The sequence below is a fragment of the Chelmon rostratus genome, chromosome 6 (assembly GCF_017976325.1).
Source record: "Chelmon rostratus isolate fCheRos1 chromosome 6, fCheRos1.pri, whole genome shotgun sequence".
Taxonomy (NCBI): domain Eukaryota; kingdom Metazoa; phylum Chordata; class Actinopteri; order Chaetodontiformes; family Chaetodontidae; genus Chelmon; species Chelmon rostratus.
Window position 1 is genome coordinate 25863108 of NC_055663.1, and position 26357 is coordinate 25889464.

At 45.1% G+C, this 26357-nt stretch overlaps 1 protein-coding gene across 1 annotated transcript in view; it reads left to right on the plus strand.

Moving 5' to 3' along the window:
* The window catches only part of cttnbp2 (cortactin binding protein 2), an 89136-nt gene extending 64088 nt beyond the window's left edge, over positions 1-25048 (plus strand). Inside the window, exons 7-23 of the mRNA XM_041939344.1 lie at positions 1200-1350; positions 2010-2210; positions 2913-3030; positions 4102-4392; positions 8648-8743; positions 10733-10812; positions 12289-12375; positions 13514-13613; positions 14693-14854; positions 16200-16372; positions 16625-16803; positions 17809-18053; positions 18135-18329; positions 20470-20521; positions 20769-20868; positions 22131-22238; positions 23498-25048. Of these exons, the coding sequence (XP_041795278.1) occupies positions 1200-1350; positions 2010-2210; positions 2913-3030; positions 4102-4392; positions 8648-8743; positions 10733-10812; positions 12289-12375; positions 13514-13613; positions 14693-14854; positions 16200-16372; positions 16625-16803; positions 17809-18053; positions 18135-18329; positions 20470-20521; positions 20769-20868; positions 22131-22238; positions 23498-23872 (2713 nt within the window). The 3' untranslated portion in view covers positions 23873-25048. The remainder of the gene's footprint in view (positions 1-1199; positions 1351-2009; positions 2211-2912; positions 3031-4101; positions 4393-8647; positions 8744-10732; positions 10813-12288; positions 12376-13513; positions 13614-14692; positions 14855-16199; positions 16373-16624; positions 16804-17808; positions 18054-18134; positions 18330-20469; positions 20522-20768; positions 20869-22130; positions 22239-23497) is intronic.
* The last annotated feature ends 1309 nt before the right edge of the window (positions 25049-26357 follow it).

Sequence of the window (26357 nt, forward strand, 5' to 3'; positions counted from 1 at the left end):
CAGCCGGCGGCTTTGCGGCGTGCAGTGCGGACTGTCAGGTTGAGACTAGTCCCGCATCACATGTGAAGCTTTATGGGGTGATTTCCCACAGCTAAACTGAGCCCAGATCAGGACGGTCGTCCATGTGTCCAGCTTGATTTCATTTCTGGGAAACATCTGCTCCGTCACGACGTACACAGTCGGTTCTGATCGCTCGTATTGATCCTGATGTATCGGCGGGATGAAGCTCGAGCTCACAGCCAGAGAGCCTCTGTCAGCTGTGGCGTGTTTGTGTGCCTGTGCTGCCAAAAACACGATGCCCAGGACCAGCTGGGGAATGTGCAGTGTTGTAATATCTGATCACAGTGTTATTTATAGAGTGGGATATCCAGAAGGCATGCTGACACACACACACACACTCACACACACACACACACACACACACACACACACACACACACACACTCTCTCTCTGAGAGTTTGTTTTATGGGGTTAACTGTTTTTTCGGAGGTCGTGAGTCAGTGGTCGTGTTAGCAGACCGGCTCAGTTTCCTCAGATGATCGTCTCCCTTTCACTACTGGTGGAGGGCTGATTGATGTCTTCCCGTATCTCTGAACAGGTGCTGCTCAGAGCAAAAGCAAACACCAACATTTAAGAATGTCATAAATCTGATAACAGAGCATGAGCTGATATTTGTGTTTTTTGGAAATATAAGTAAACTTAGACACAAATGCAAGAAAATATATTAAACTCTCATGATCATAAATGGTCAAATAACATTAAAAAACACCCCATAAAACATTTACAGCTCTTCTATTTGTTTGACATCTGCCCACATGTGCATTGATATAAATACATGAGCGATAAACCAATATATTCTTTATCTTTTAGAACCACAATCAGCTTTATTAGCCGAGTCTGTGTGCACATACAAGGAATCTGAGTCTGGTTGAAACATTGCACTCAATCTATTTGCAAAGGAAAAAAGACATACAGCTCAATGAGGGGAAAAAAAATCTTTAGCTTGATGCTAATTTGAGTGTTTGAGTTCAGTAAAATAAGCTGAAAATAGTTGAAGAAGATGTTAAAGAGGAGTCTGCTTATCAGGCCTGTCTTATAATACAAAACTAGCAGATACAGTAATGGGTAAGTGTGCAGTACGTATATATTTGTATGTTTGTTGGTACTCGTGTGTCTTACGTCGCCGCCCTCCCTGCAGCTGTGTGGAGGCGCTGCTGGCTGCAGGAGCTGCTGTGGACTCGGCGGCGGCGGGGGGACAGACCTCCCTCTTCCTGACCTGTGAGGCGGGCAGGCTGGACTGCGTCCGGGTCCTGCTGAGCGCCGGAGCCGACCGCTCGCGCGCCACCACGGTGAGTCTGTTACAGTCATGGGTGATGTTTGTAGATTAGATTTTGAGTCACAGTGTTGTCACACCTGTCCTGCTTCGCGTGAAGGCTTTGAGTATTCTCAGGGATTCGGTCGTCTGGTTGATGCGAGATAATTAATGTAAGGGCTTCCTGGGTCTCCATGGTAACCATAGGGGGCCTTTAGTTGCCGTGGCAGCATGTGATGAGACCCTATATTTAGTCGCCTGCTTTGTTCCACATTTAGCAGCCTGGCTTCCCTGCTGAGCCGGAGAGCTGCTGAAGTCTCCATAGCATATCTGACCTCTTCAGCACAAACGTATTTTTAGACAGCAGAAAATGTTGGCCAGTGTGTTGGGTCAGACGTAATGATTCAACATGGAGGAGCGCTAAACTGGGTTAAGAGCGTGAACGTGCAGCACAGTCAGAGCTTGTTTCTGTCAGTTTTATTAAAAACTGATTTCAAAATCTCATAGAAAATTTAAGAAATAGTGTAAAAAGTGCTCAGCTGAGTTGAGTGGAGGCATAAAAATCCGGTTGTAATGAGCTCAAAACGATCACGGCTTCGGGGTATTTTCAGTAAAAACCTGAAACATTTGAAATTTGCAGTATAAATACTTTTGTATCAGCAGTAACACTGTCAGTGAACCTTTATCTCTCTGCAGGACGGCTGCACGGCTCTCCACGCCGCGGTGCGCTCAGGACACGTGGACACGCTGCGTCTCCTCCTCTGCCACCCGACTGAGGGTGACCCCACTGTGACCCCCGACCCCCCCGCCACCCTGGCTCTGCCTGCCGCCCTGCTGAACCAGGCAAACGATGACGGCTGGACGGCTGCACACATGGCCGCTGCCCTGGGCCTCAAGGTGGGAAGGAATGAATTTCCCCACACGGCTTTTCAGCCTCTTGTAGCTCATTTTTTCGGCTCTGAGGAACATTTCCTGTGTGCTCTGAGCCCTGACACTGCCCCCACCAAAAGACGTGCAGAAAAACTGGCCTCACATTCGTCAGGTGGACAGAAACGCTTCTGAAAATAATGCTAATGTCGCTCCACTGCTGCTGCATATTTCTACTGTGCATTATCTTATAACTTAATAAAGCGACGATGTATCAGGGCTGTGTCTTCTGTCCTCTAGTGACCAGAAAACAGCTTTAATATCCCTTCCACATGGAGTCCACCTCCTGCTGCTCCTCTGCAGTCTGCTTTGTAATGTTCAAATGTTTCCACGCTGAGGGCATATTTATGTGCACTACGCGGACTCTTTACCTACACTTACTGTGATCAGCGTCTTCCGCTGACGTCCAGTCGTGCCATCAGTCTCCACAGCGGCAGGCTAACGGCGCACCTGACCTTGCCGGCTGAAACGTCGCGCTCAGCAGAAACGAATGCAGGAGACACCAGACTAGACTGAGTCTGACTCGAATATAAATGAAGACCGCTCATTGATACGTGCTTTCGTAGCAGAGAGGCGACACACCCTTTGTGACGTGCATACTGTACACATGTTTATTACTCACAAATGGCAAGCAACCTGTGTGTGTGCGTGTGTGTGTGTGTGTGTGTGTAGGAGTGTCTGGAGGTGCTGTGCAGCCACAGTGAACAAGACATCGAGAGGCGGGATAAATGTAACCGGACGATTCACGACGTGGCGACTGATGACTGCAAAGATCTACTTGAAAACCTCAGTGAGTGGCTTCCTGTTTGGTTACAGTATGATTTTGCTGACTCGTGCCGATTTTGGGGACATGTTGAACGTAGCCTGATCGCACCACAAAGACAGATGACCACATGCTGAGATCACAGCGCCTTTGAGTCGTGGCCGTATTGACAACATTCACAGCATAAGTCAGAGAAGGTGGAATAATGTGTGTTAATCATCTATACGGCTTCATTTCCTCTCTAAACTCGTTTACTGAAGCTGTTTGATTCTGTTCTCCCTCAACAAATACAGTCAAACATGTTTAATCATGTTAGCTCTGGATATTTATTTATTTCACCTCTGAAACTGTTTTCTTGCTGTTATTATCTGATTTAGTTTTGATAAACTGATCTCAGATACTTATGGGTCAAAACAGATGTTTTCCACATGTTCAGTGGGCTAATCAGTTGTGAACTAGTAATCATAGTGATTGACTGTGCAGTTACTGTAATATAATCTACAACAGAGGCTCCTGAACTTGCATAAATACACCATAAAATGCCACAACGTCTACATGCAGGAAGAACTCAACAAACCGTGGATCACGCGTACGTTTATGAACTCAACGTACAGCAGCAAAAAATAAAAACACTCTTCTATTTTAATTCGGGAAATGAATTCACACATCGTAGCTCTTACCAAAACAGGTCTGTGGACCAGTTTGGGTCGTTTAATATCAGTTAATTAAATTGATATATTTATATAAGACATGATTGATTTCTTGATATCGTTCATTTAAACAGCTGAATATTGGAAAATACTTGAACGCCATATGACTTTTTCCTGGAAGTTGATATTTAATTTTGAGTAACTCATATGTTGGAGGTTGTTTTCTAAATAAAAACATATATTTTTTGTATATTATATAACATTATTTAACATGATGTCTTCAGTATTCAGGCTCCAGGTAATTTTTCCAAGCCTTTTGTCCATCACTGTCTGTATTGATCCATAGGAAAAAAAATGCCTTGATTGGCTCCAGACTGTTAATTAATCAATGTTAGCTATTGTGATATTACTCATGGTTCTGAAGACCTTTTCTGTCCTCCTCCGTCAGACTCCTACAGGGTCCTGGTGCGTCTCCAGTGTTCAGGTGGAGGCGGAGCGGGGTCCATGTGTCCTGTGGAGGCCCTGGAGGAGGAGGCGAGGGGCGTCACCAGCAGCCAGTCGGTGCTGGGCCGAGTGTCAGTGGACCGGTCGATGCGTTGGTCTGAGCTGAGCTCCACCCTCAGCCGCACCTTCACCTCCTACCTCCAGACCCTCTGTGGAGAATGTCCGACGAGCGGGGAGGAGGTGCAGCGCCCACCGCTCGGCCTCAGTCCCGCCAGTATTGCCTCCATTCTTATAGGTGAGGAGCCTTTCTGTATCTTCTCCATTCTTTCTCCTGTGTAAGCTGCTACTCTTCGTCTCCTCTGAGCATTTTGGTGCACCTGTGCTGTTCCCTGCAGCACCTGAACGTGATGAAGACGAGGATGAGGTGTGTCTTGTTGGCTGTGGTTCGCGCTTGCTGTCTCTCGCTCTGTTTAACTGCAGGTTTATGTTTCTCTCTGTGCGGTGGAAACGTTAACATCCTTCTTGGGTTAATGGACTGTAGCATATAGAAGCCTGCTTCTCGTGAGGTAGCCTGCAGCGGCCGTGTCGGAGCTCCTCAGCTCTCAGCCAGCAGTTTTTAGAAACAGCTGATTAGCATTAGCATGGGCTAGCTGTGTGCCAGTTGTTCTGTCTTTTGTCTGTTTATGTAGCCACAACTTTTTTGTGCAGGTTATGGAGTTGACAGGACATCTTTAAAATGTCTTAACATAAAGCAATGAAAAGCAGGGAGATTTACCAGTTCACCACCCAGCTGTAACTGGTTTAAGGCTTTTGATGTTTAGTTTTTGGTGTGTTGATTCAACTTTCTGCTCATTTTTCAGGCTGTAGTTTTAGATGTTTCTAATATTTAATCTTTATTGATATAAATGTGGTGGACAGAAACAGCACCACCGTCTCAGAGTGAGTCCCGTCAGCACCGACGGTCGCCACTCGTCCCGTATGAGACCGAGTCGACAAATTAGACGCACTGTCCCTTAATGGATAACTTTCGTTTTTTACAACCTGGACCTTATTTGTAGCATTAAATATGCCCAGTTACTCACCCAGACAACTTTGGTGGCAATATCCAGCATCTCTAGACAACTACCTCTGACGTGGATGATGTCATTACCGAGCGCTGCACACTGCGAGCAGCCAGCCACAACACGGCTAACTCTGCGGTGGTCGGCTAGTTTAGCATGCTGTACTCTGATGCAAACGCTGCAAGCTGCAAATGAGGATTAATAAAAGTAAAAATATTCTCACTGACTCTTTATTTCCTTTACATTCATGTTGAGAGTAGCAGATGACTTTGAAACTGAGGCATAAAAGCAGAAATTGCTGCATAAAAATTCGCCAGAATGTAGGAAAGTAGTGTCTGACTCCCAGAATCTCATGGGAGGAGCCTCAGACACCACCTTAATTTGTGTCCCCTGGGCATGGGGCCGCTGGCAAGGTGTCCCCTACTGAAGGTAACGACACTATCAGCACTTTTCAGCACAGTTACACCAACAACCGACCATTCCAGCCTTCGTGAACGTTGGATCAGACTGCATCAGTGTTAATGAGCGATGCTCGTAAATTCTCTCTCAGACTGTTTCGTGTTCGTGATCGTTCCCGACCGGCTGCAACCTGTTTGTGTTTGAGCTGTGGCAGTTTAACGCGTCGCCGCTGCCTGTACGTCCTGCTGGAACAGGATGTGCGGCGTCAGATGCGGCGGCTGACGGCCAGAGCTTCGCACACATGATGCTGTTTTTCTTTAAATTGATGAATAATTAATGTGTTGGTGCATGTGTTGCTGCAGGGGCTGTTTTTTTTTTTTTTTCTGGCGATCAGATGTCATCGGTGTGTGGTTGGTTGTCTTCAGCTGAAGGCTGGTTTAGGGTTAGAGTTACTGTGTGTGTGTGTGTATGTGTATGTGTGTGCGTGTGTGTGTGTTGTAGTTCAGGTCTCAGCCCCAGACTGACAAAAAGAAAATCGATGTCCTCTAACAGCAGCGACCGCCGTCTCTCTCTCTTTACCTCTATGGGCACATCTCACGTGATGCACGTTTACGGTCGCTCACACTGTTATTATTGCACAAAACAGCGAACGAGTCTGGTGTGTGCGTGTGTGTGTGTGTGTGACGGTGAAAGAAAGCACTAGCAGAGGAGGAGGGATGCATAATGGATGAGGGGGAGGGAAGAAGGGAGGGAGGAAGACGCCAATTTAGGAGAAAATGTCTGTCTTCTGTGTCAACCAGGATCAAACTGCAGACATCCAGACACTCTTTGGTGTCTGGCTTTGTGTCTGCATATATTTCCCTCAGAGTGTGTGTGTGTGTGTGTGTGTGTGTGTGTGTGTGTGTGTGTGTGTGTGTGTGTGTGTGTGTGTGTGTGTGTGTGTGTGTGTGTGAATTCTCATTTAATTCGTCCACTTTGTCGGCAGCCTTTTGACAGCACTACAACTGCTTGCTTGTTTCAACTAGTGCTCAACGTGCTGCTTATTTTACCAGGAAAGTCCCTCGGCGTCCTGATCGAGGCGGCGGCGGCGGCGGCGGCGGCAGCACAAAGAGCTTCAGTCAGGAAACATGCAGCATTTGAGCTCAATCAATTAATCGATTGATCAGAATGTAGATAAAGCTGCAACGACCAGAGCATTAACTGATGAGTCAGTGGGCAGAAAATTAAGCAATTGTATCGAAAATCGTTTTTCAAGCAAATTTTCTGAACATTTGATGGTTCGTTTTTGTCCGTGTATAAAAGAAGGTCTCACTGATGAAGGCCGGGTGGAGGAAGACATTAAGAGCGTTGTCAGACTGATTAAATGACGCATCGCTGATCGTCTCTTCTTTTCATGTGGACACAGATGTTGTTGTTGCAGTGGCGGTTTTTCAGACTTTGCTGTTTTTCATGAAGTCTTTTGCGTTTTTTTTTCCTCTGTTGGTGCGACAAAACGAGACATTTGATGATGTCACTCCCAATCAGCAGTTTTCAGTGTTTGTGGTGTTTAACAGATTAATCAATAATGAAAAGAGTTACGTCAGTGGCTCCGGCTCTTCAAATGTCGGTATAAACTGCCTCTCTAATCTTCTATGAGATGCTGCTTTGATGAACATTTTTCACAATTTTCTAGACTAAAGGATCAATTCTGAAGAATAACTAATGAAAATAATTGTCCAGTCGACGTAGCTGCCTTCAGCGGACACAACCGTTAACTTCTGACGAGGTTGGAGTTGAAGTTCGAGTTCAATTAGTGACTCAGCAGTTTCTCTTGGGCATGAAACAAAAGTGCAGCAGTAGTTTGGTAACTTCTCAGAACGAATGGCGTCTTGGACAAAACTTATATTGCATTTCACCTCAGGGGAATTGAACCTTTTATGACTTTAGTTTTGTGGTTGCAGAGCTGCTCCCCTTTAAAAGTCATCTGTCACTGAGCCTCGTTCTGATTCGTCGGCCCCTCTGTTCAGCCGCCGAATGGCCTTTTTTCATTTCCCCTTTGCTGCTGCCATCAGAACGAGCAGTTAGATGAAGCTGGAGCCCTTCGGTGCTTCCTGGATCGTACGGCGGTTGTAGACCAGCACAGGAAGCGAGGCCTGTTTTTGTTTGTTTGTTTGTTTGACAGACCCTGGATCTGCTGTGACCTGCGAGCGCCGGGCAGCTCGTCTGTTTAACATCGTGGAACGTGAAGCTGAGTCAGACGTTGTTTTTCTGTGGAGGCCCAGAAACAGCTGCCGGTGAACGAGCGATGTCCCGCTGACCGCTTTTCTAAACAGGCGCGGGGGTTTTTCGAGCGATTGGATTCTCATCTGTTCTCCGGGCGGCCGCAGGTTTCCATTCATGTCAGTCAGATATTAAACACAACTTACAGAGAGTGGAAACAGGCTTTACAATCCATCACCATGAACATCATGTTTTTGTTGTGTTGCTGTTGTTGCATGGCGATGCATTTGAGAGCAGGAACACTGATGCATTCAAGTGCCCGTCGGAAGGTAGAAAAAAAACTTCTTCATGTCAGACTGGATTTGGGAGGCAGCTGTCCTATTAAACAGAGTGTTTAATGCAAACATCTTATAAGAAGTATGAGAGTAAAGACACGAAGTCTGGTAGGAAAAAACAATGTTAAAATCTGTTCAGCATCTTGTGGTTCTCTGAAAGTGTGTCCTCGAGGTTCTCTGTTCTTGGGCTCATAGTTTTGGGACCTTCTCCACTCTCCAGGAAATGTATCATACATTTTAATTGCTGAAACACCTTTGATGAAGCATCATCTTACACGTCCTAACGTGATGTGTATTTGCTCTAATTAGATCCTGAGAGAGAAGCCGTCGTAGTGTTTCTCCTGCTTTGTGTATTAGAGGAGAACAGAAACAGCGTTTCCTTCAGAAAGGCACATTCTGTGCTTTTGCAAAGCTAACGTGTAGATGAATTATACATTGTGGTGCGTATGATTTATGCAGACACGGTTCCGTAGTATTTGTTACTGTATTTGTTGCACTTTGAACAGCTATGTGTCCAGGCCTATTGTCCTAACGCGTCTCTGCTTTTCTCTTCCAGGAGATACTGAGTGGCTGCTGGGTCAGGAGCTGCCTCTGTCCCCCTGGGACCTGGTCAGAAAGCCTCTCAGCCAGCGCATCACCATCCGCCTCAAAGGTACGAATCTGGCAACCGGAGTCTGCGTTCATGCTGCAGCACCGAGCCAAAGCCGCAATCAGAGCTACCATCACCGATAACAAATGCCATTTGGTGGCTGAAAGATGCATCCAAAATCAGTTTGGATGCATCTGCAGCGTAGGCAGTACCAGGATCTGCCCGCTCAGCCACACAGCATGAAGGAAGATGTAAAACAGGATGTGTTTTCAAGTATTTTCACTAAATTATATTAATAATCTGTCAAAACTAAAGTCGAATTAAAAGCCAGAATTAATAAATGGTTGTAACTGATCAACTGATCATTTTGATGACAGCTAACAGTGCCGGTCATGTGACATACAGCAGGTTTGTCCTGTGAAGTCACATTTCACACATAGTGACATCCAGTGTTATCCCACAAAATGAGAACAAAAATCAAAACTCATTTGTGCTGCATTAAAAGAGGTATTTCCAAATAAAAGTGCTGCATATAAGTGGATTTACTTTTTTATTGAAGTTGACCCACAAGCTCACGATCCATTGAAAATAGATCCATGGCGGATCACTGGGGGGCCACGAGGCCCACCCACACTTTTCTAAATAAATGCTTAAATAATACAATATGTAAGATGCTCTACTGCAGATAGTTTAACTGCCAAGTTCTTTGTTATAAATAAAATAATTGAACAATATGTGCAGCTCCGTTGCTTCACTTTAAGTCAAATATTTTTGGCTACAGCATGAATAGGCACGCAGGTGGAGGCAACATGGTGGTAATTGGACTGAACTGGAGCATCCAACAAAGATCTGATTTAAAAGTTATTTCTTAAAGTCGACTTACGGCGGCCTGCACAGCTGCATGCAGCGTGGTTGCCACCCATTCAGCATCCATCCTTAACCTCAGCTCTGATTGGACCGTTTCTCCAACCGCTCTCTGCTCCTATACCCGATAATGACTCACTGGAGATCCACTGTGCTGTTTTTATCTTCATTATGACACGATGGCGTTCTGTGTTATCGCCACTGGCCTTTTTTTGATGATGAAATACTCAAGCAGTACAGGAGTGATTAAAAAAAAAATCTTTGTTTTACACCATTTTTAAAGACGTAACTGGGAGCAGAACAGCAGCAGAACGGTTCCTGAGACGCTGCTGTTAATGATTACAGATGAGTCACAGCAGCAGCAGACAGTCTCGCTCTACAGATATCCGAATAATCTTTCTTACTCTCTGCTGCTGCTGCTGCTTCTGTTTTGCTGCCTCCGTTCCCTGAACCGCTTTATCTCGTGCATTTCTCGTCTCGTTGAGTCAGGAAAGAAAAAAAAAAAAAAAAGCACTGAACAATTGTCTGGCAGCATGAAAATCAGGCTGAGCAGCAGCCGAGCTCTCCACCCCCTCCCTCCACTCGCTCGTCACTTTCTTTTTCTTCGTCTCGCTGACCCTCTTCCTTCAGAAGACGTCTCACGAAGTGATGGGAGGGGGACTGCTATAACAGCTCATCACCTCAGAGTACATTTGATCAATTAAATGAAAATAAGGTTGATATCACTCATACGCATAAAACCCAAACATAATGCACCAGAAAGGAACTGATATGCAGCTTTGAATTCATGCGAAGGCTCCGGGGACGAGCTATGGATGAGTCAGTGCTTTTGATTTAGCGCGTGCAGATTAAAACCTCTCGCCGCTGTAATTCCTCCCACTCACTCATACAAAGCATTAATCTGCTGTTAAGTGAGTAAGTAGCCGCACTGACCGCCCGTTTCTGTTCTAATTAATCGACGCCGGCGCTCACTTTTTGTGCATCGCAGCTGTTGAATGCTGACTTTCTGGACGCCCTGACTCCAAGGGCACCTTGAGGTTTGCAGCTGCGTGATGTAAGCGGAGAGTTGAAGCTCGCTGTTGTCGGCTGCTGACACTGAGCGTGTAAACCCGAGCGGATCTGAGGATTTACTGTGTGAGTTGTGTGTGTGTGTGTGTGTGTGTGTGTGTGTGTGTGTGTGTTTGACAGGTCTGTCTGAGTCGTGTCTCGATGAGCTGGCTCTGGAATACCTCTTCCCGCTGCCGCTGCTGCACAACTACGTCCGCCTGGTACGCACGCACACGCACACACACACATTCATGCAAACACACTCAAAGGACTGCGAGGGATTGAGGGATTAGATGAGTAAGACGTTGAAAAATACGGAGGAAGCTCGAAGTCTGCAGCGGGAGAATAGTAAAGAAAGGCAGAGGAGAGAGAGATGAAGTGATGGACAGATGAAAGGGAACTGAGAAAGAGAGGATTAGAGCTTCACTGCCCCCTGCTGGCTGTGTCGAGGCGAAGGGAATCAAGGCCACATTTTGTTGTCGTGAATTAACATTTTACAAGAGCAACAAAATGCACGAGAGCGCATGCAGATGAAAGACGCATCAGCGACAGAACACACAAAGAACGTGAAGACTCTCAGGGCTGAGATCTCATCCAGCAGCATCTGTAACTGTCTGAAGTCCCACTTTTCATGACTGCTGTACGTGTCTGACAGTAAGCCGATGCTTAAATCCACAGAGACTTCAGTCTGACGCTGAAATATGTCTCACAGCCGAGATCAGCGCCGGTGCACGAGGATCTGTTAAGATAGTTTCAGCTGCAGGCGTTGCATTTTTAATGAGTATTATTTTCTGTTTAATCGATTCATCGTTTAACGCATAAAATGTGAGAAATGATGACAGATGCACCTCACAAGTGAAATCAAAGTTATGTCTTAAAGGTCCAGTGTGCAACATTCAGGAGGATCTATTGGCAGAAATGGAATATAATAGTTTTCATTAGTGTTAAACTAAAATTAGAATGAGCTCTGTGTACCTACAGAGAGAGCAGGTCCTCTTCCATGGAGGCCGCCATGTTTCTACAGTAGCCCAGAATGGACAAAACCAAAACACTGGCTCTAGTTCAGGCATGTCAAACTGATTCCAGAAAGGGCCATGTGGCTGCAGGTTTTCTTTCCAACCAAGGAGGAGCACACCAGGCTGGAATCGAATAATCAGCTGATCTCAGTGTTCAGCTGATAACTAAGTGATCCCTTGATGTTGATTGGTTGGTCTGCTGTGCTCCTCATTGGTTGCAACGAAAACCTGCAGCCACACGGCCCTTTATGGAATCAGTTTGACATATGTGCTCTAGTTAATGCATGTTTGTGTGTTACCTGAAGGCCACCGTAGCTTCTCCTACACACCTGGAAGGGGAGGGGGGTATTCAGTTGATTACAATGTTCAACCTCACCACTAGAGGCCACTAAATCCTACACACTGGTCCCTTAATTGATTAAAGCCAAAACCTGAAGAATTTAGTTCACAGCAACATAAAAACAGGAAATTAGCAACAGTTTATGTTAATAAAGCTGTAACCAACATTTTTTATTCTCAATGATACAGCTTCTCATGTGACAGTTTATTTTAGGTGTTCAGTTTATATCCTCAACAGAGGGACTTTTCAAACAGAGCAGAGCAGAAAATGGAATAAGGGAGGAATCATATCCAACATGGCAAAAGAGGGTGAACATGAAGTTTCTGTGTGTCTGCGTCCAGGTGGAACAGTATGGAAACCTCATCTTTCACGGGCTCGAGGGCAGCTGTCAGGAGTACATCGCCAATCTGGTCGCTCGCTGCATCAAGGTACGTGCACCCGTTCACCAACACAGATCCAGGAAGCTGCCATTGTCCATGATGGAGCGTAACATGAAGTAATTAAAGGGAATAATTCATCTGCGGCTCCAATAGAGGAATAAAAAAATCCATCAAAGTCTCCAAACAGCTCCTGTTGCATTGAGCCTCGTTCTCACCTCACAGGTTGTATATATGTAGAATGTTTTGGAAAGATTTAACCAATGACAGACCAGCACGTCCTGCGTTGGTCCACTCAGGTGAAGGAAGAGTTCATGTCGATGTCTGACAGTAAGACTTAAAGTGACGCCTCTTCAAAGCAAATTCATCCACCAAACCGAGAAACCGAGCTTTTCATCTCAGACGTTCCTGAGATGAAAACGTTGAATTTGACTCCGCGTGATGCAATGAAACAGAATCTGGATGCAAACCACCAGAATCTCTCATTACATGACGAAACTGCAGGGGGGCCACCGGTCCAGTTCTGCTTCGGGACACGAGCAGGTCGGGGTTTTGAGGATAACTCGTACGGTAGAAATGATAAAAAATGATGATGATGGTTTTCATTTGTGGAATTTGGCCGGCACGCTGGCAGCTATCGCAGAACGCATCTGGTAGTGTTCTCATGAACTACTGTGAGAATCACTGCAGTGCTCAATCTGTAGCGTTACCATGGCAAAGGCGTCGAATGGTGTCTTCCTGCAGTGGAACAGAAATCTGATAGGAGCCTTTTAAAGTAAACCCTTTCTTCCACTGTATTTTGATGGTTTAAACAGCTTTTCTGTGCATTGACCTCTCCTCTTTACCTGACAATGGATGATGGTGGTTAATTACTTTAGCACTGTGTATCCAGCAGGTGATACCACCCCCCTCTGTTGATCTTTAGTCGTATACTTATAAAAATCGTGCGTATGAGCTGAATAAAGCGGCTGCATGTCGCCTGCGCTCTCTCTGATAGCGGCGACGTGTCTGGAAAAGCCCTCTCTGCTCATTCAAATTCTCCTCCTGCTCCGCTTCTCTCGGAGCATAGTAGTAGTAGATTTCCTTTGTTTCCATGACAACGTGCTCCCTTCTCACCTCTCCGTCTCTTCACTCATCCCCACACCCCCCCCCCCACCCCTCCCTCTCTCCCTCTCTCTCTCTCCACCAGTCAAAGCAGGAGGCGGGGGGGCTCGGCTGTGATGTGGTGAGGGTGGAGGTGGAGGAGAGCCTGACCAAGGAGCAGCTGCTGGAGACGTTCATCACCTGCGGTAGGCGCACACACAGATGCAGTCATGACACACGCTGACGGAGGTGATGCTTTTTTAACATTTGTAGATTAATCGATTAGTTGATCGACAGATCAAGAGAATCTGAAACAGTTTTGTTGATCATTTGTCGATCACACACAGCAAAAAATGCCAACAAGTTTCTGTTTCCTGCATCCGTTCTGCAGGAACGTGTGAATATTTGCTGGTTTCCAATGATAGTTAATGGAATATGTCACAGTTTTTCACTGCGTTCTGACATTCTTCAGAGCAAACGATCACTCAGTTAATCGAGAAAATAATCAGCAGATTAATCATCAATGAAAATAATCATTAGTCGCAGCCCTACACCCATTTCAGTGGCTCATATAGGTGAAATGTTCAGTGTGAAAGATAAAGTCTACAACAGATAAGTGCTATGGAAGCTAGTATTTTAGCATCTGACAAGCTGATCTCATGTGAGCTGCTTCAGTAACACACTGATTTACATCAACCCTCAAGTTTGATTAAACTAATTGAACTTCATTCCATCCGTTATAGGATTGCTGTCATATCCTGCTTTTGATGCATTTCATTTAATAGTGGATTGTCTGTGGGACCCTGAGACAGGGCCGTAGATTATTGGAAACTTGCTCTCCTGCTGTCACTTATGCAGCAAACAAGCTTCCACTAAAGGCTGCAGACAAGGATTTGGCCTTTTTACTGGAGGCAACTGTGAAAACATTAGTGAATAAAACTTAAAAAAACAGTACAAATCAGAAAAACATTAGATGCCATAAACTGAAGTCCGAGCAAGGACGTTGAATAAAGGTGTGAGCAGGTAGAGCTGCAGGCAAGCCGTGGAGGAGTGGGTGGAGATGGAGGCGGAGACTGTTTGCATCTTCATGGTACCGTGCGGACTAAATGAAGGTGGTGTAGAGTCACAGCTAAACCATTTTAAGGCAGGAAGAGACTGAAAAACCTCTAAATATGAACGTTTTTAGAGGTTTAATCAGTGTTGGCAGCTGTGGGTCCATAACTGCCAACTCATCAAACTGACTTCTTGTTGCCATGGTGATGATGGTGTCTCCTCCCGGTCTCAGGGTTCCTGGTGCCGGCGGTGGGCTCGGGGGGTCACACCGGTCACTGTGTGGTTGTGCTGCTGGAGGGACTGAAGAAGGCTTCGTCCCTAACGGGCCTGCTTGGAGACCTCTGCCACAGCCTGGACAACAGAGGCTCGGCTTCGCCGCTGGTCCTCAGTAGCGGTACGACTCACTGCCGCCAGGCTGCAAACATACATCTTAAAGTCACTAAGTGCTATAACCATGTCATTCCAGCATTAAATCCTCAGTGTTTAGGAGCAAAGGTGCACCGAAGTCAGAAATGTTCAAATTCTGCAAATAGTAGCTGTTAAGACTGAAAGCATTTTTTAAGTTTTTGAGCAATGTTAAAAAATCTGTGATTTATCAGGAAGAAAAGTGAACTGGAGTTAAACTTATCTATAAATAGAAGCTATTCCATTAAATCTGTTGAAGTAGCTTTAACACAAGCAGCGAATCCTCCTCATCCAATCTCAAGTTACCTTTTTCTACAACAGATGCAGCGCAGTATTCTGTCCTGCGAAGCCGTTCAGATACAAATTGTTGTTTTAATGCAGGTTCTATCCAGGATTACTACCGTATTTTCTGGACTATAAACCGCACCTGCATACAAGCCGCATCCGCTCTACTTAAAAAAAAAGATATGCAAGCCGCAGATATTTATGTTGTTAGATTAGATATTTACTACATGTACATAACGATTTTGAACTGTAAATGTACATGTATGTACCTAAATAGATCCTTTCCTAACAGTGTCTTTTAACATTGCAGCAACTTTGCTGATTAAAACGGCACAGAACCAAGAGAAAATAACCGGTATTTATTTATCTTCATTTCCCCTGTGTTTGAAATCACGTCACTTTAACCATCTTCGCTGAAACCCACGAAGTCGTCTTCTTCAGTGTCGGAGTTGAACAAACTCAGCAGCGCTTCGTCACATCTGTCTCCATCAGTCTCGCTCTCCGTGTCACTGTCATCCTCCGGTGAGGTTGGCTCTGAAGGTGCGCCGCTCTCTTCGCGTAGCAGTCCAGCCTTTCTGAACGCGTTGGTAGTTGGAAGTAGCGTATTCTTCTTTTCATTTATTTTGTCCTAGTTTTGATTCTAATTCCAGTTAGAGCGCCCCTAGCGGTGGAAGAAAAATCCACAGAATAGCCGCACCTTTGTATGAGCCGCATGGTTCAAAACCTATGAAAAAAGTAGCGGCTTATAGTCTAGAAAATACGGTATCTGATTAGTTAGATTTTAACACAAAATGTTCGTATTTAAAATAATAGCATGCAAATGCTGCAGCAGAACCAGATTACTTTGTGCATCAAGTGTGATGAAAATGAAGAATGTGCTCAGTGGTTGGATAAACTGTCCTGTAACAGATGTGAGTTTGGGTAAAAGTGTCAGATAAATGCCTTCATCTTATAAAACCTGATAAACCACCAGATAAATGGTCCACTAACAGAATGATAGAGAATTAATGGACTTCCTGTCCCACCTCCCCCATTTGTTGGTCCCTCAGGTCCCCACCGCTTCCGTGAAGGCAGCTTCCTGATCGCCACGCTGTCGAAGCCCCGCCTGCAGGGATCAGAGCTCCGTCTCCAGCAGCATTTCCGCTGGGTGACGCTTCGCTGGGACCAGGAGCCTCTGCACGGCCTGCTGGGAAGGCACCTCCGCAGGAAGCTGCTCCATAAGGTCAGTGAGGGAATTGTTCTGAGGACTGTGATTCCAAAACGCTTCTTTTAGTCAGGATTTATAACGCTGCATCAAAGTGCTGTGAAAGAGAGCAATAAAGTGAATAAAACATGCTTGGAGAAATCCCTCTGTTGTCAAGGACTGACTGTTTTAATCGAGTCTGTCTCCTTTTTGTTGCATCAGTCTTTTGTTGTGTTTTATCAGCAAGATAAAAAAGTGAAAGCTTAATCTCTTCCTCCACCACTCCTCCAGATGGGGACTGGCGTTTGGTCACCTGATGGCGTGATGGAGCGGTCAGTGTTGTGGGTGAACCAGGTTTGGCAGCAGCTCAACGCCTGTCTGTCCCGTCTGGGGACCCTTGAGGCTCTGCTGGGACCACAGCTCTTCCTGTCCTGCCCTGTGCACCCAAACAACACGCAGGCTATCGTCAGGTGTGTATGTGACTCACATCGTCTGAAAAAGCTGCTCAGGATATGTTAAATTACATGTTACCGTAGAAGAAATCCAGATTAAACATGGTTCATTCTCTAATTCTCTTAGGTTTAGCTCCAGCGTTAGCAGACACAGGCTAGTAGAGAGCCTGTACAGAGCTGGATACCAGACCCAAAGATGCTGCCTTGTCAGTCTAATTGCTCACCTGGTGCATATGCCAAAAAGATCTCTAGCTTCTAGGTTACTTCTGAGGGCATGCAGACTCGCATGCACAGTGGAGTTAATCCCATCATGCCTCTGGGCAGGCGCGCTCAATGCACCAAGCTTCCAGGAAGTGTGCCTGGCTTTGAAACCCAATTTGACATAAATGGCAAATAGACTGCATTTATACAAGGCTTTTCTAGTCTATAGACCACTCAGAGTGCCTTACAACACACACACACACACACACACACACACACACACGGGCTGGGAGCACATAGTGGCCAAACTGTGTAATTACAAACTGAATCGCCTATTTCTCCCCTCAAATGTGAACTCTTTAGCTGTGTATGAGGCTTCTGTTGTTTGAAACCAGTTGAACCAAAATGAAGCACCCCCCCCCCCCAGCTCACGGTTCGTCACCCACCAGCAGGAGAGTTGTGGTCCGGCGGGGGGCAGTGCATTCTGGTTGTTGGAGGTTTTCACGTAGCACCAATTTAAAAAATATTCACATCTTTCTGCTGCATGGACGGCCCAGTTTTAAGATAATAACATTTTTCCAGCAGTGAAATTCCCCTTTAAGAGCCAGAACCTGGAATGACTCAATTAATTAATAATGTCCAACCATCAATTGTCAATTGTTGTTAATTACTTTTCTGCCAGCTAATTAACTAAACTACCACGACTACTGTTTCAGCACTGAAAACATCCTTTCCTTGTTTTCGGAGCTGAGCGTCAGTGCCCTGAAGTTAAACCTAGTAATGTGTGTGTGTGTGTGTGTGTGTGTGTGTGTTACCGTCCAGGTGGCTGGCTCGGCTCTGGAACGCTGTGGTCGTCCCCCGTGTGGAAGAAGCCATCATCTCCCGGGTAACAGCCAGGCGCTCCTCCTCCACCGCCGCCACCACCTCCTCTTCCTCATCGCCGTCGTCGCAGCGACCGTCTCCTAGCAACTGCGGGCTGAGTGCCGGGCAGCAGGCTGTGGTGAAAGCCGCCCTCAGCATCCTGGTCAACAAGGCTGTTCTCCTGGGCTGCCCCCTGCCACGACACGGTGTGTGTTCCAGCAGCGGCGGTTCCAAAGTAAAAACGTCGGGAGATGCTGATCTGTTTTTTTTTTCTCCGTCTCCCGCAGAGATTGACAGACACCTGCTGGAGTTTCGGGGCGGGACCTTCCCTCTGTCGGCCATCGGCTCCTACAAAGGAAGTGGCGGCGGCGGAGGAGGGAGGAAGGGGCGTGACAGCGGCAAGTTGAGACGATCCAACACCAGCCCTCGGAAGAAGGGGAGCCCCACCTTGAACTGGAGCTGCGGCGGCTCCTTCAGAGAGGGTAAGACGGACGCTCTGATACGAGCTGTGTCCTTCACATTACCTGAGGGCGCTGTCACACCTGCCGTGTCAGGTGTGAAACTTCCCCTGAACCGCAGTGTGGACCGAACGGCTGAATCCGGGTCAGACAAAAAGAGGTGATGTCAGTCTGGATCAGACTGAACAACAGTTTGTTTCAGGTGTGAAACTTTGTTTTTCGGATGCTCGGACTTTCAGACGTGTTACAGGAAGTTCAGCAAAACAAACTGAGCCACACACAGGGACAGCAGGAGAGCAGATGGTTGACCTGGGGTCCATTAGCTTTATAAAGACTTAAGTCAGACTTGAGTCAGTTGGGAAAAACCCTTATTTTAACAGGCAGACGTCAGACACGCCCATCTACAAACCATCAGGGAGACGCTGCTCACAAATCACATAATTGAGATGTGAAAGTAAAACTAACTAGATCAAATCTATACAATGCAATGAAAACACAAGCGCTGGTTCAGACCTTGGTTTGGACTTTTAGGTGTGAAAAGGCCAGGAAGATTCCCTTAAACACCTGAGTGCATGAGAGAGCGTTAACCTTGGATGTGTTCTAATGATAAAACAGTTAACATTACAGGATGTAACGTTTCACTTAAATCAATAATTGACAGCAGGTAAAGGGTACATGTTGTAACTGCATGATGCTGCATGCAGGGTGCAAAGAGCTGCTCAGTCCTGGCTTTCATTATTTACATCCTGCAACTTTACAATACCACATGACTTTGTGATAATTCCTGACTTCACAAGCAGACGATGTCACCACGTACTGAGGGCCGCAAAGGATACACCAGCGCTGTGGAAGGGGTCTTTGAAATAGGACAGACTTAAAATGTGGATTTCAGAGGCTCCAGCTCCAACTCCAAAGTGCAGTTCCTGGAATGGCCACTTGAGACTGGCTTCAAAAGCAAGTCAATCCCCATAGACCACCATATTAAAATGCTCAAATTTATAGCAGAAAGTTTCATGTAACTCGCTCATTTAAATTATATTAAGCCTCAAAGTTATGTATAATTATGGGTCAGGCTGCTTTGAGTGACAGCTAGCTGCTACGCTTCATCAACCTTCATTCAGCCCGTCTCAGCTCCACCCACTCTCCACCTCTTTGCCCATTTTTAGATTAGGTGGGAGTCTGATAGAGATGGTGGAGGTCGGAGCCACTGTCTCTGAGCTTCACACTGCTTCTGCAGAAACCAGTGGGTGAGACTGCGTCCATGTTTTACACCGTCCATCCAGGCCTGAAGTGGGGACGCTGGCTTTGTTTCAGCAGAATCCACAAGGGGGCGGTGTTTGACAGGTTTAACGTATGCTTCCTGTTGCTACCATTTAAATATGAATAATATAATAGATTCCAGTAGGAGCAGGTGTGAAACAAGTTTTTGTGATTTGTGTGAACTGAACTTGAAGTTTGTTCCTAACTTCTTCTTTCACAGTTGTGTGTCAGTAACTGCAGTAATGCATCACCTCATAATTCTAATCATCTCATCAACATGTGCAATACTGTGGTGTATATGTGTATTATTTATACTGCATTATTCTACTACTACTAGTAGAATTACTATAAATATTACTACATATTGTTATTAGTAGTAGTATTAGTATTGGTATTACTATTGTTATAGTCTTAGCAGTAGTGGTATTCTATTAGAATTAACAGAGATATTTCCACATAGATGGTTGCTGTTTATTGCAGCATAATACACGTATCTGACGTATTTACATATTTCATGTTTTTTATTATTTATGGTTAATTGTCATTGATTGGATAAGACTTTATTAATCCACAGCCGGATAAATTTGGGTGTTACTGGCAGCAGGCAGGAGCAGTTGGAAAAAAATAGCGACAGAATAGAGAAATACAAAATACAGAATAAAAGCTGAATATATGTACATTTTATACAAATGACTATATAAAATACAAAATATGGAAAAAATATATATTGCCACAAAGAACTATAAGAAAACTGTTGCAGACTGTTTACATTCTGTCTTCAGATATTTCTTATTCCTTTTTCCTGTTTTGTCAGTGTTGCACAATGGGAGCAGCTGATCCAGTTTCCTGTCGGGGATCAATAAAAGATTCTGACTCTGATTGTTCGTATCTGCTCGTGTTGCAGGTTCGCTGTCGAGCACTGATGTCAGCTACATGGCCAATGGCAAAGATCAGAGGTTAGTGTTCAGTGTTATTATTTTTATGATTATGCATTAGTAGTGTTAGTAGCAGCACCTTCAGGCAGACTCGTCTCAGACCGAACCAACGAGTCTAATAATTAACATCCTGAACGGCACAATTTTCATTTTAAGTTCCTGCCGTTGAGTTGAACGAGGACCTCTGGAGGACTAGCGACCACTTTGTGGAAGCTAATGGGGTCCATTAAAGAACTAAGAGCTAAACTAAATGTCACTGTGTTCGCAGGGAGCCCATCGGTCTGTCCGTGTTCTCGGATGACGAGACAGATTTAATCCGGGAGCTGCAGACCATGTGCTCCAGCAAGTCCGAGCCCGACATCAGCAAGGTGCCGTCACTCATACGATGATGTGTGGACTGTAAGGGCGGATGTGGCTAAAACAGTGCTGGTGTTAACTCTGCTAGCACTCCTGACACGTTTACACATACATGCACAGTTACACTGAGGAACAGAGGCATCTGCAGAGGTCACTGCTACATAATCCAACACCCCCACAGACCCGACCTCGCCGCCAGCGTTGCTGGTTTTCTACATCACCCAGTCTAACCTTCCATAACCGGTAGCCTACTGGTCATAGCTTTTTTTTTTTTTTTTTTTTTTTTAAAAGGCTCTGGTTGGCCAGCCTGGCTTTAGGGTTTTATCGCCACCTGTGTTAGGAGCTGTCATGCTCCTATCACCACTTCATTTGTGTAAAAACAGAGCTTGTGTGGCCTTTTTCTTCCCTACTGGAAATGCTGCGTCCAGTTTGGGTGAGGGGTGACGCCCGGTAGGGTGTGCAGGAGGGGGAGGACTTAATACAAGTATGTATTTGCAATATCAACAAAGGACTTGAGAGTAATATGCAGGCATGAGGAGAAGAGCAGGAACAGTCTGTTCAGCATCAGCGTCTGCAGATTTTTTTCAAATTCTGATCCATTTAAACTCATTCTGGGTTTTCTCTCAGACAAATGCACATTAGCCGTCCTGCGGATCAAAGCCGGGACCGCTGGCTGCTGCTGCGTCTTTCTGCCGTCCAGCAAAACAGAAAATAAACAGCTTCACAGTTCAGAAGCCACTCAGGTCTTAATTACACTGACATTTCCAAGCACTCGGCTTTTAGGTCACATGTTTTGACTCAGTGCTGGTTCTTGATTCATCGCTGTCATCCTCCCAAGTATAGAGGGTGTGTGTGTGTGTGATACCTGTGCTGTTTCAGATGAGGGCTACAGCTATTTACTGGGTGTAAAAATGACTAAAGAAGAAATGATTCAGGTGTAGTTACTCAGCAGCTTCAGGGTATCGAGTGTTGAAACGTGCTCTCAACTCTGAAACCTTGTCTGAAAATAATCTGACATTCAGTGTTTTAAAGGGATATTCTGGTGAAAAACACTCGTCCCTCAAAGAAATACTGAACCGACTATGTCAAAAATCTCTCGACAGCTTTAAAAACTGACAAACTAATCCCCTAATCTCAGACGTTCACCTGCGTGGCCCTGATGCTGCTACGCCTCATCACCCACACCCACCCAGTCTTTGCCTGCTGTAGTGAACAAAGCGCAGACACTCACATCCGGCGCCGCTTCACGCTCGCTCTCCTTCGCCTCCCGCAGATCTCTCAGGCCAAAGACGACTTGATCCTGTTCTCCAGCTGCCCCAGCGAAGCGACGCCGCCCCACAAGGCCGAACGGGAAACCGCCGTCCAGCAGCGACCGCAGACGGTGAGAAACAAAGTCTGAAGTCGCCGTGTGCAACCTGTGTTGTCCAGGCAGCAAAGTAACAGCACAGCAGAAAAGATGACAGATTTTAACATGCAGCGTGGACGTTAAAGGAACGCAGCGTTCCTACATTTCTGTGCGGCTGCACCGCCTGACAAACACAAACAGGACTCCTCCTCAGCCATTCCTTCTGTCGGCATTGTGGTTATTTTCTCTGGAGAAAGAACAGCAGCCTCCACTAAGATCACCGTCACTCCGTCGCCGCCTCACTGAGCCACAAACTGGTGACTCAAGTTTAAAATGAAGGTGTGCGTTTGTTTTGTGCGACTTTTAATCATGTGTCTGTGGTGCGTTTGTCGTGACCTCACACGTAATTGAGCCGTCCGGTATTAACAGATTTAGGAGGTGTCATTCAGCTCCGCGGCGCCTTTTAGCCTCTTTTAGCTCGTTATTTTGGACTTACAGCAAATTGATGTCATCATTTTAAACAACTGAGACACGATTTTAAACTTTTTCAGAGCCTCGACCATCAGAATCATGCAAGAAAAAAAGATTAAAGCATTAAAGAGGAAATGTGTGAATTACTTCAGTATCAATAGACAGATGTGGACGAACATATAAAGTCATTTAACCCTGATTTTTACTTTACATTTCAGACTGTGTAGCTGAGTTTGTGTTGGGCCCAGGTTTAACTAAGTCTAAAACAGAGTTTACTAATCTGTCCTCTGGAGGCTTAGTCTTCATCGTCCATGTGTTGAACTGTGTGGCCTTGAGCTGCAATCAATTAGTTATAAACCAAATTTTCTCTTTCTTTCTTCCTCTATGACAGTAAACTGAATATCTTCTGGTTGTGGACAAGACATTTAAGAACGGCATCTTGGGAAACAATAATCCAGCATTTTTCACCATTTTTCTTATGTTTTTAAGACCAAACAACTAACCACTAAATGATGGACAGATTCATTGACAATGAAATCAATGGTTATTTGCAGCCTCAGTGTCGTCCATCATTCACAGCTTGTCCTCGACTGTACTAACACAAATGACAGAAAAAGTTGTGTAACCAGTGAGAATAAGAGTAGTTTGTTCAAATGCACGTCAGCTTTAATGCCATTCAGCTGATGTTTACAGCTGCAGGTCGGCTGCCTCCCTGTCAGGTGGGGCTGCTGCAGCTCTGCACTTGGATAATATTGGTTCAGTAGACGACTGACGTGGTGATTAAAATGGCTACGATTCACCAAACTCTCCGTTTCTCTGTGCAGACGATCGTCCGTCAGTCCGGCCGCGGCTCCAGCCAGACGTCCGTCCAGAGCAGCGAGCGGCGTTCGGGCCCTCGCGCCAAATCGCAGCTCCCTGTCCCCAGCAGCAGGGGGCAGCAGACACGAGCCTCCACCGCTGCCAACAGCAGCAGCAGCAGCAGCCCCAGCCGAACCCAGACGCCCCCCAGCCGCAGCAGGAGCGTCACCAACAACAGCAGCAGCAGAACAAAGCAGGTTCCCCCCAGCAGCAGCAGCAGCAGCAGCAGCAGCAGCAGCAACAACAACTACTATCGCAACAACATCAACGACAACAACCAATCACACGAGGACATCTGGATCCTCCACAGAGACCTGCATGAAAACAACAACAGCAAGTAGACATGTTCTCCCCCACCTCCCCCCTATGATTCCGCTGTGAACCTCCCTCCATAATGTAAAGACTAGGTACCTGACGACCTTTGACTCTTAGTATTTGTACTTGTTATCCGTACTCGTTACACTGTACTACAGTTGTGTACTTGGGGACCATAGTTTTATTCTATTAAAGTATTTGAAGTATTTGATCGTTTGGTTTGGTAAGATTTTACGTGGGGAAAAACAGCAGAAGGTAATGCAGCAGGTTACTTTACTGTTGCCTTATTCCAGCGTATCAACCTGCATATTATGGGACAGTATTCAGCAGACGAGATACAGTGTAAGAATTTACCGAAGAGACGAGATATAAAGTGTTTGACTGGTGGAAACTGACTCGAAACAGTACTGACACAGTATTCAGAGTACTTTAAGTGAAGTGCTGTACTTCTGCTCCTGGTATAAGGCCATTGAAGAGTAACTGAAGGTACTTACAGGTGTTGCCTTCGTGGTGAAAACTGTTTTTGGATCAAAGAAAGAAACAAGCAGGTTTTTATTCTTTTTTTTGTTGTTTTTGCTATTCAGTATTTTGAGATATTCAAGTGTTTTATCTTTAAATAGTTGCAAGGTTGGTTACTGTTGAAATTAATCAGGGTTTTACCAAATATATTTGTAAATAAGAATTAGTAAGTTTAAATGCTCTATAGATCGGTGTATGTGGTATGACGCTTGTACAGTGACGAAACCTTAAAGTGAAACTGCTGAAAAAAAAGAAAACTTGTACATAGTGTTTGTAAAACCGGTTTGGTTCTGAACCCTTCACTTGTTTCAAAGTGAAGTGGCTGTGGCAATAAGTAATAGAACTGTATAAACACAGGATGTCCTCAATCAACTGTAAGCCATAATAAATACTTTAAACGCCGTCATTTCCCCCGAGTCATGTTCAGTTTGCCCCCCCCCCCGCTGAGCCCGACGCTGAATTCAGACTTTTCGTTTTTGCTTCCCATCATCACTGTGTTCCTCGTATGTTTTTACTTTTCAGGACAAGTTTTATTTGAAGCGGACATTGTTTATATATATAAATATATCTATACATATGTACAGGAGAGATTTTAGTCGACCTATGATTTGGATCTGTACGATAGCTGTTTGAGGTTTAAAGAATTGTCTTTCAAGCACAAACATTAAAATGGCACTGTTCAAAATCCCCATTGGGCTTTTTCTGTTTTTATTGTTGATTTTACATTTTTAATAAAACGCAGGACCATACAGAGCCCCCAAAGTCCCAGAAGAGGAGTTTCTTTTAGCATCTGTAGTATCAGCTAAGGTAAAAATCTGTTCATATATTCAGATACATCAAGTTCTTTGTTAAATTAGGTTATAAATATCCCACATTTCCCAGAATCATCGACCTGCAGAGCAGGGATATGAAGTCTTTGCATACAGCTTTGAATTTGAAGTGATCTCCAGGTGGAAGGAACGACGGTGGTGACGTGTAAAAGGAAACGTGACGATCGAGCTCATTTCACAAAACATCTCAACATAAAGCAGGTTTAAGAATGTAGCGCGTTCACGCTGGAAAAGTTACTGAATTAAGTGTTTTGTTGGTGAAATACTGCATTTGATGCAGACCGCAGGCCGCTCTGCTGCAGAATAACAATCCCGACAGTTTCCACGGTGCATAAACATGAACACAGTGTATTTTCAGTTTGCATTGAAAACCCAAAGACACAATTTACAACACGACAAACACACTTTCATCACCACAGCAGGTAAAAACACCTGGCGACCACAGTGACTTTCCTGCTACATACCTGAGCCTACGTACCTGCACAGCGACACCCGTAGCACAGGCAGTGAATGACAATTAAAATCTGGTTCCGGCTCCTAAATGTTAAATGTTAATGACAGGACAGACAACAAACACCAAAAGCCAAAATCTGATTATACACCAAGTTACAGCCAAGTCCAGTACAGGCAAACAAACCCACGCTCCACATAGCAAACAGAGTTTTGGCACTAGTCCTTCAATGTTGGTTTTAGTCTGTAATCTCACAGAACACATGAGCCCCATTTCATCACAACTAGAATCTAGAATCCAAGATTACCAGCAACCAAACTCCTTTTCTGGTTCAGTTTTTGCCTCTCTTGGATGAAGCGGAGGTCCTCCCGAATTCATCTCTTCTAGAAAAGATGTGAGAGGTCGTGTACCCGCCTCCATCGTCTTCTCAAGCAGCATGTTTAAGACAAACAAAAATATAATAAATATAAAAAAATAATGAATTTTACCAAAAAATGACACAACACTGAAATTCTCAAAATCTTTAGTTTTACTGGAAATAGTTGATTGAACAAATACATTTATACATTTTTGGACATTGTTCTGTGTCCCTTTCCTATGAGTAAGAAACAGCTTTGTTCTTAATTTACTCTGTAAAAAATAATCTGTCACAGTTAACACATCAAGGTATGTCTCCGTAGTACCGTCATTTTCTGCATCGCTGCTTTACAA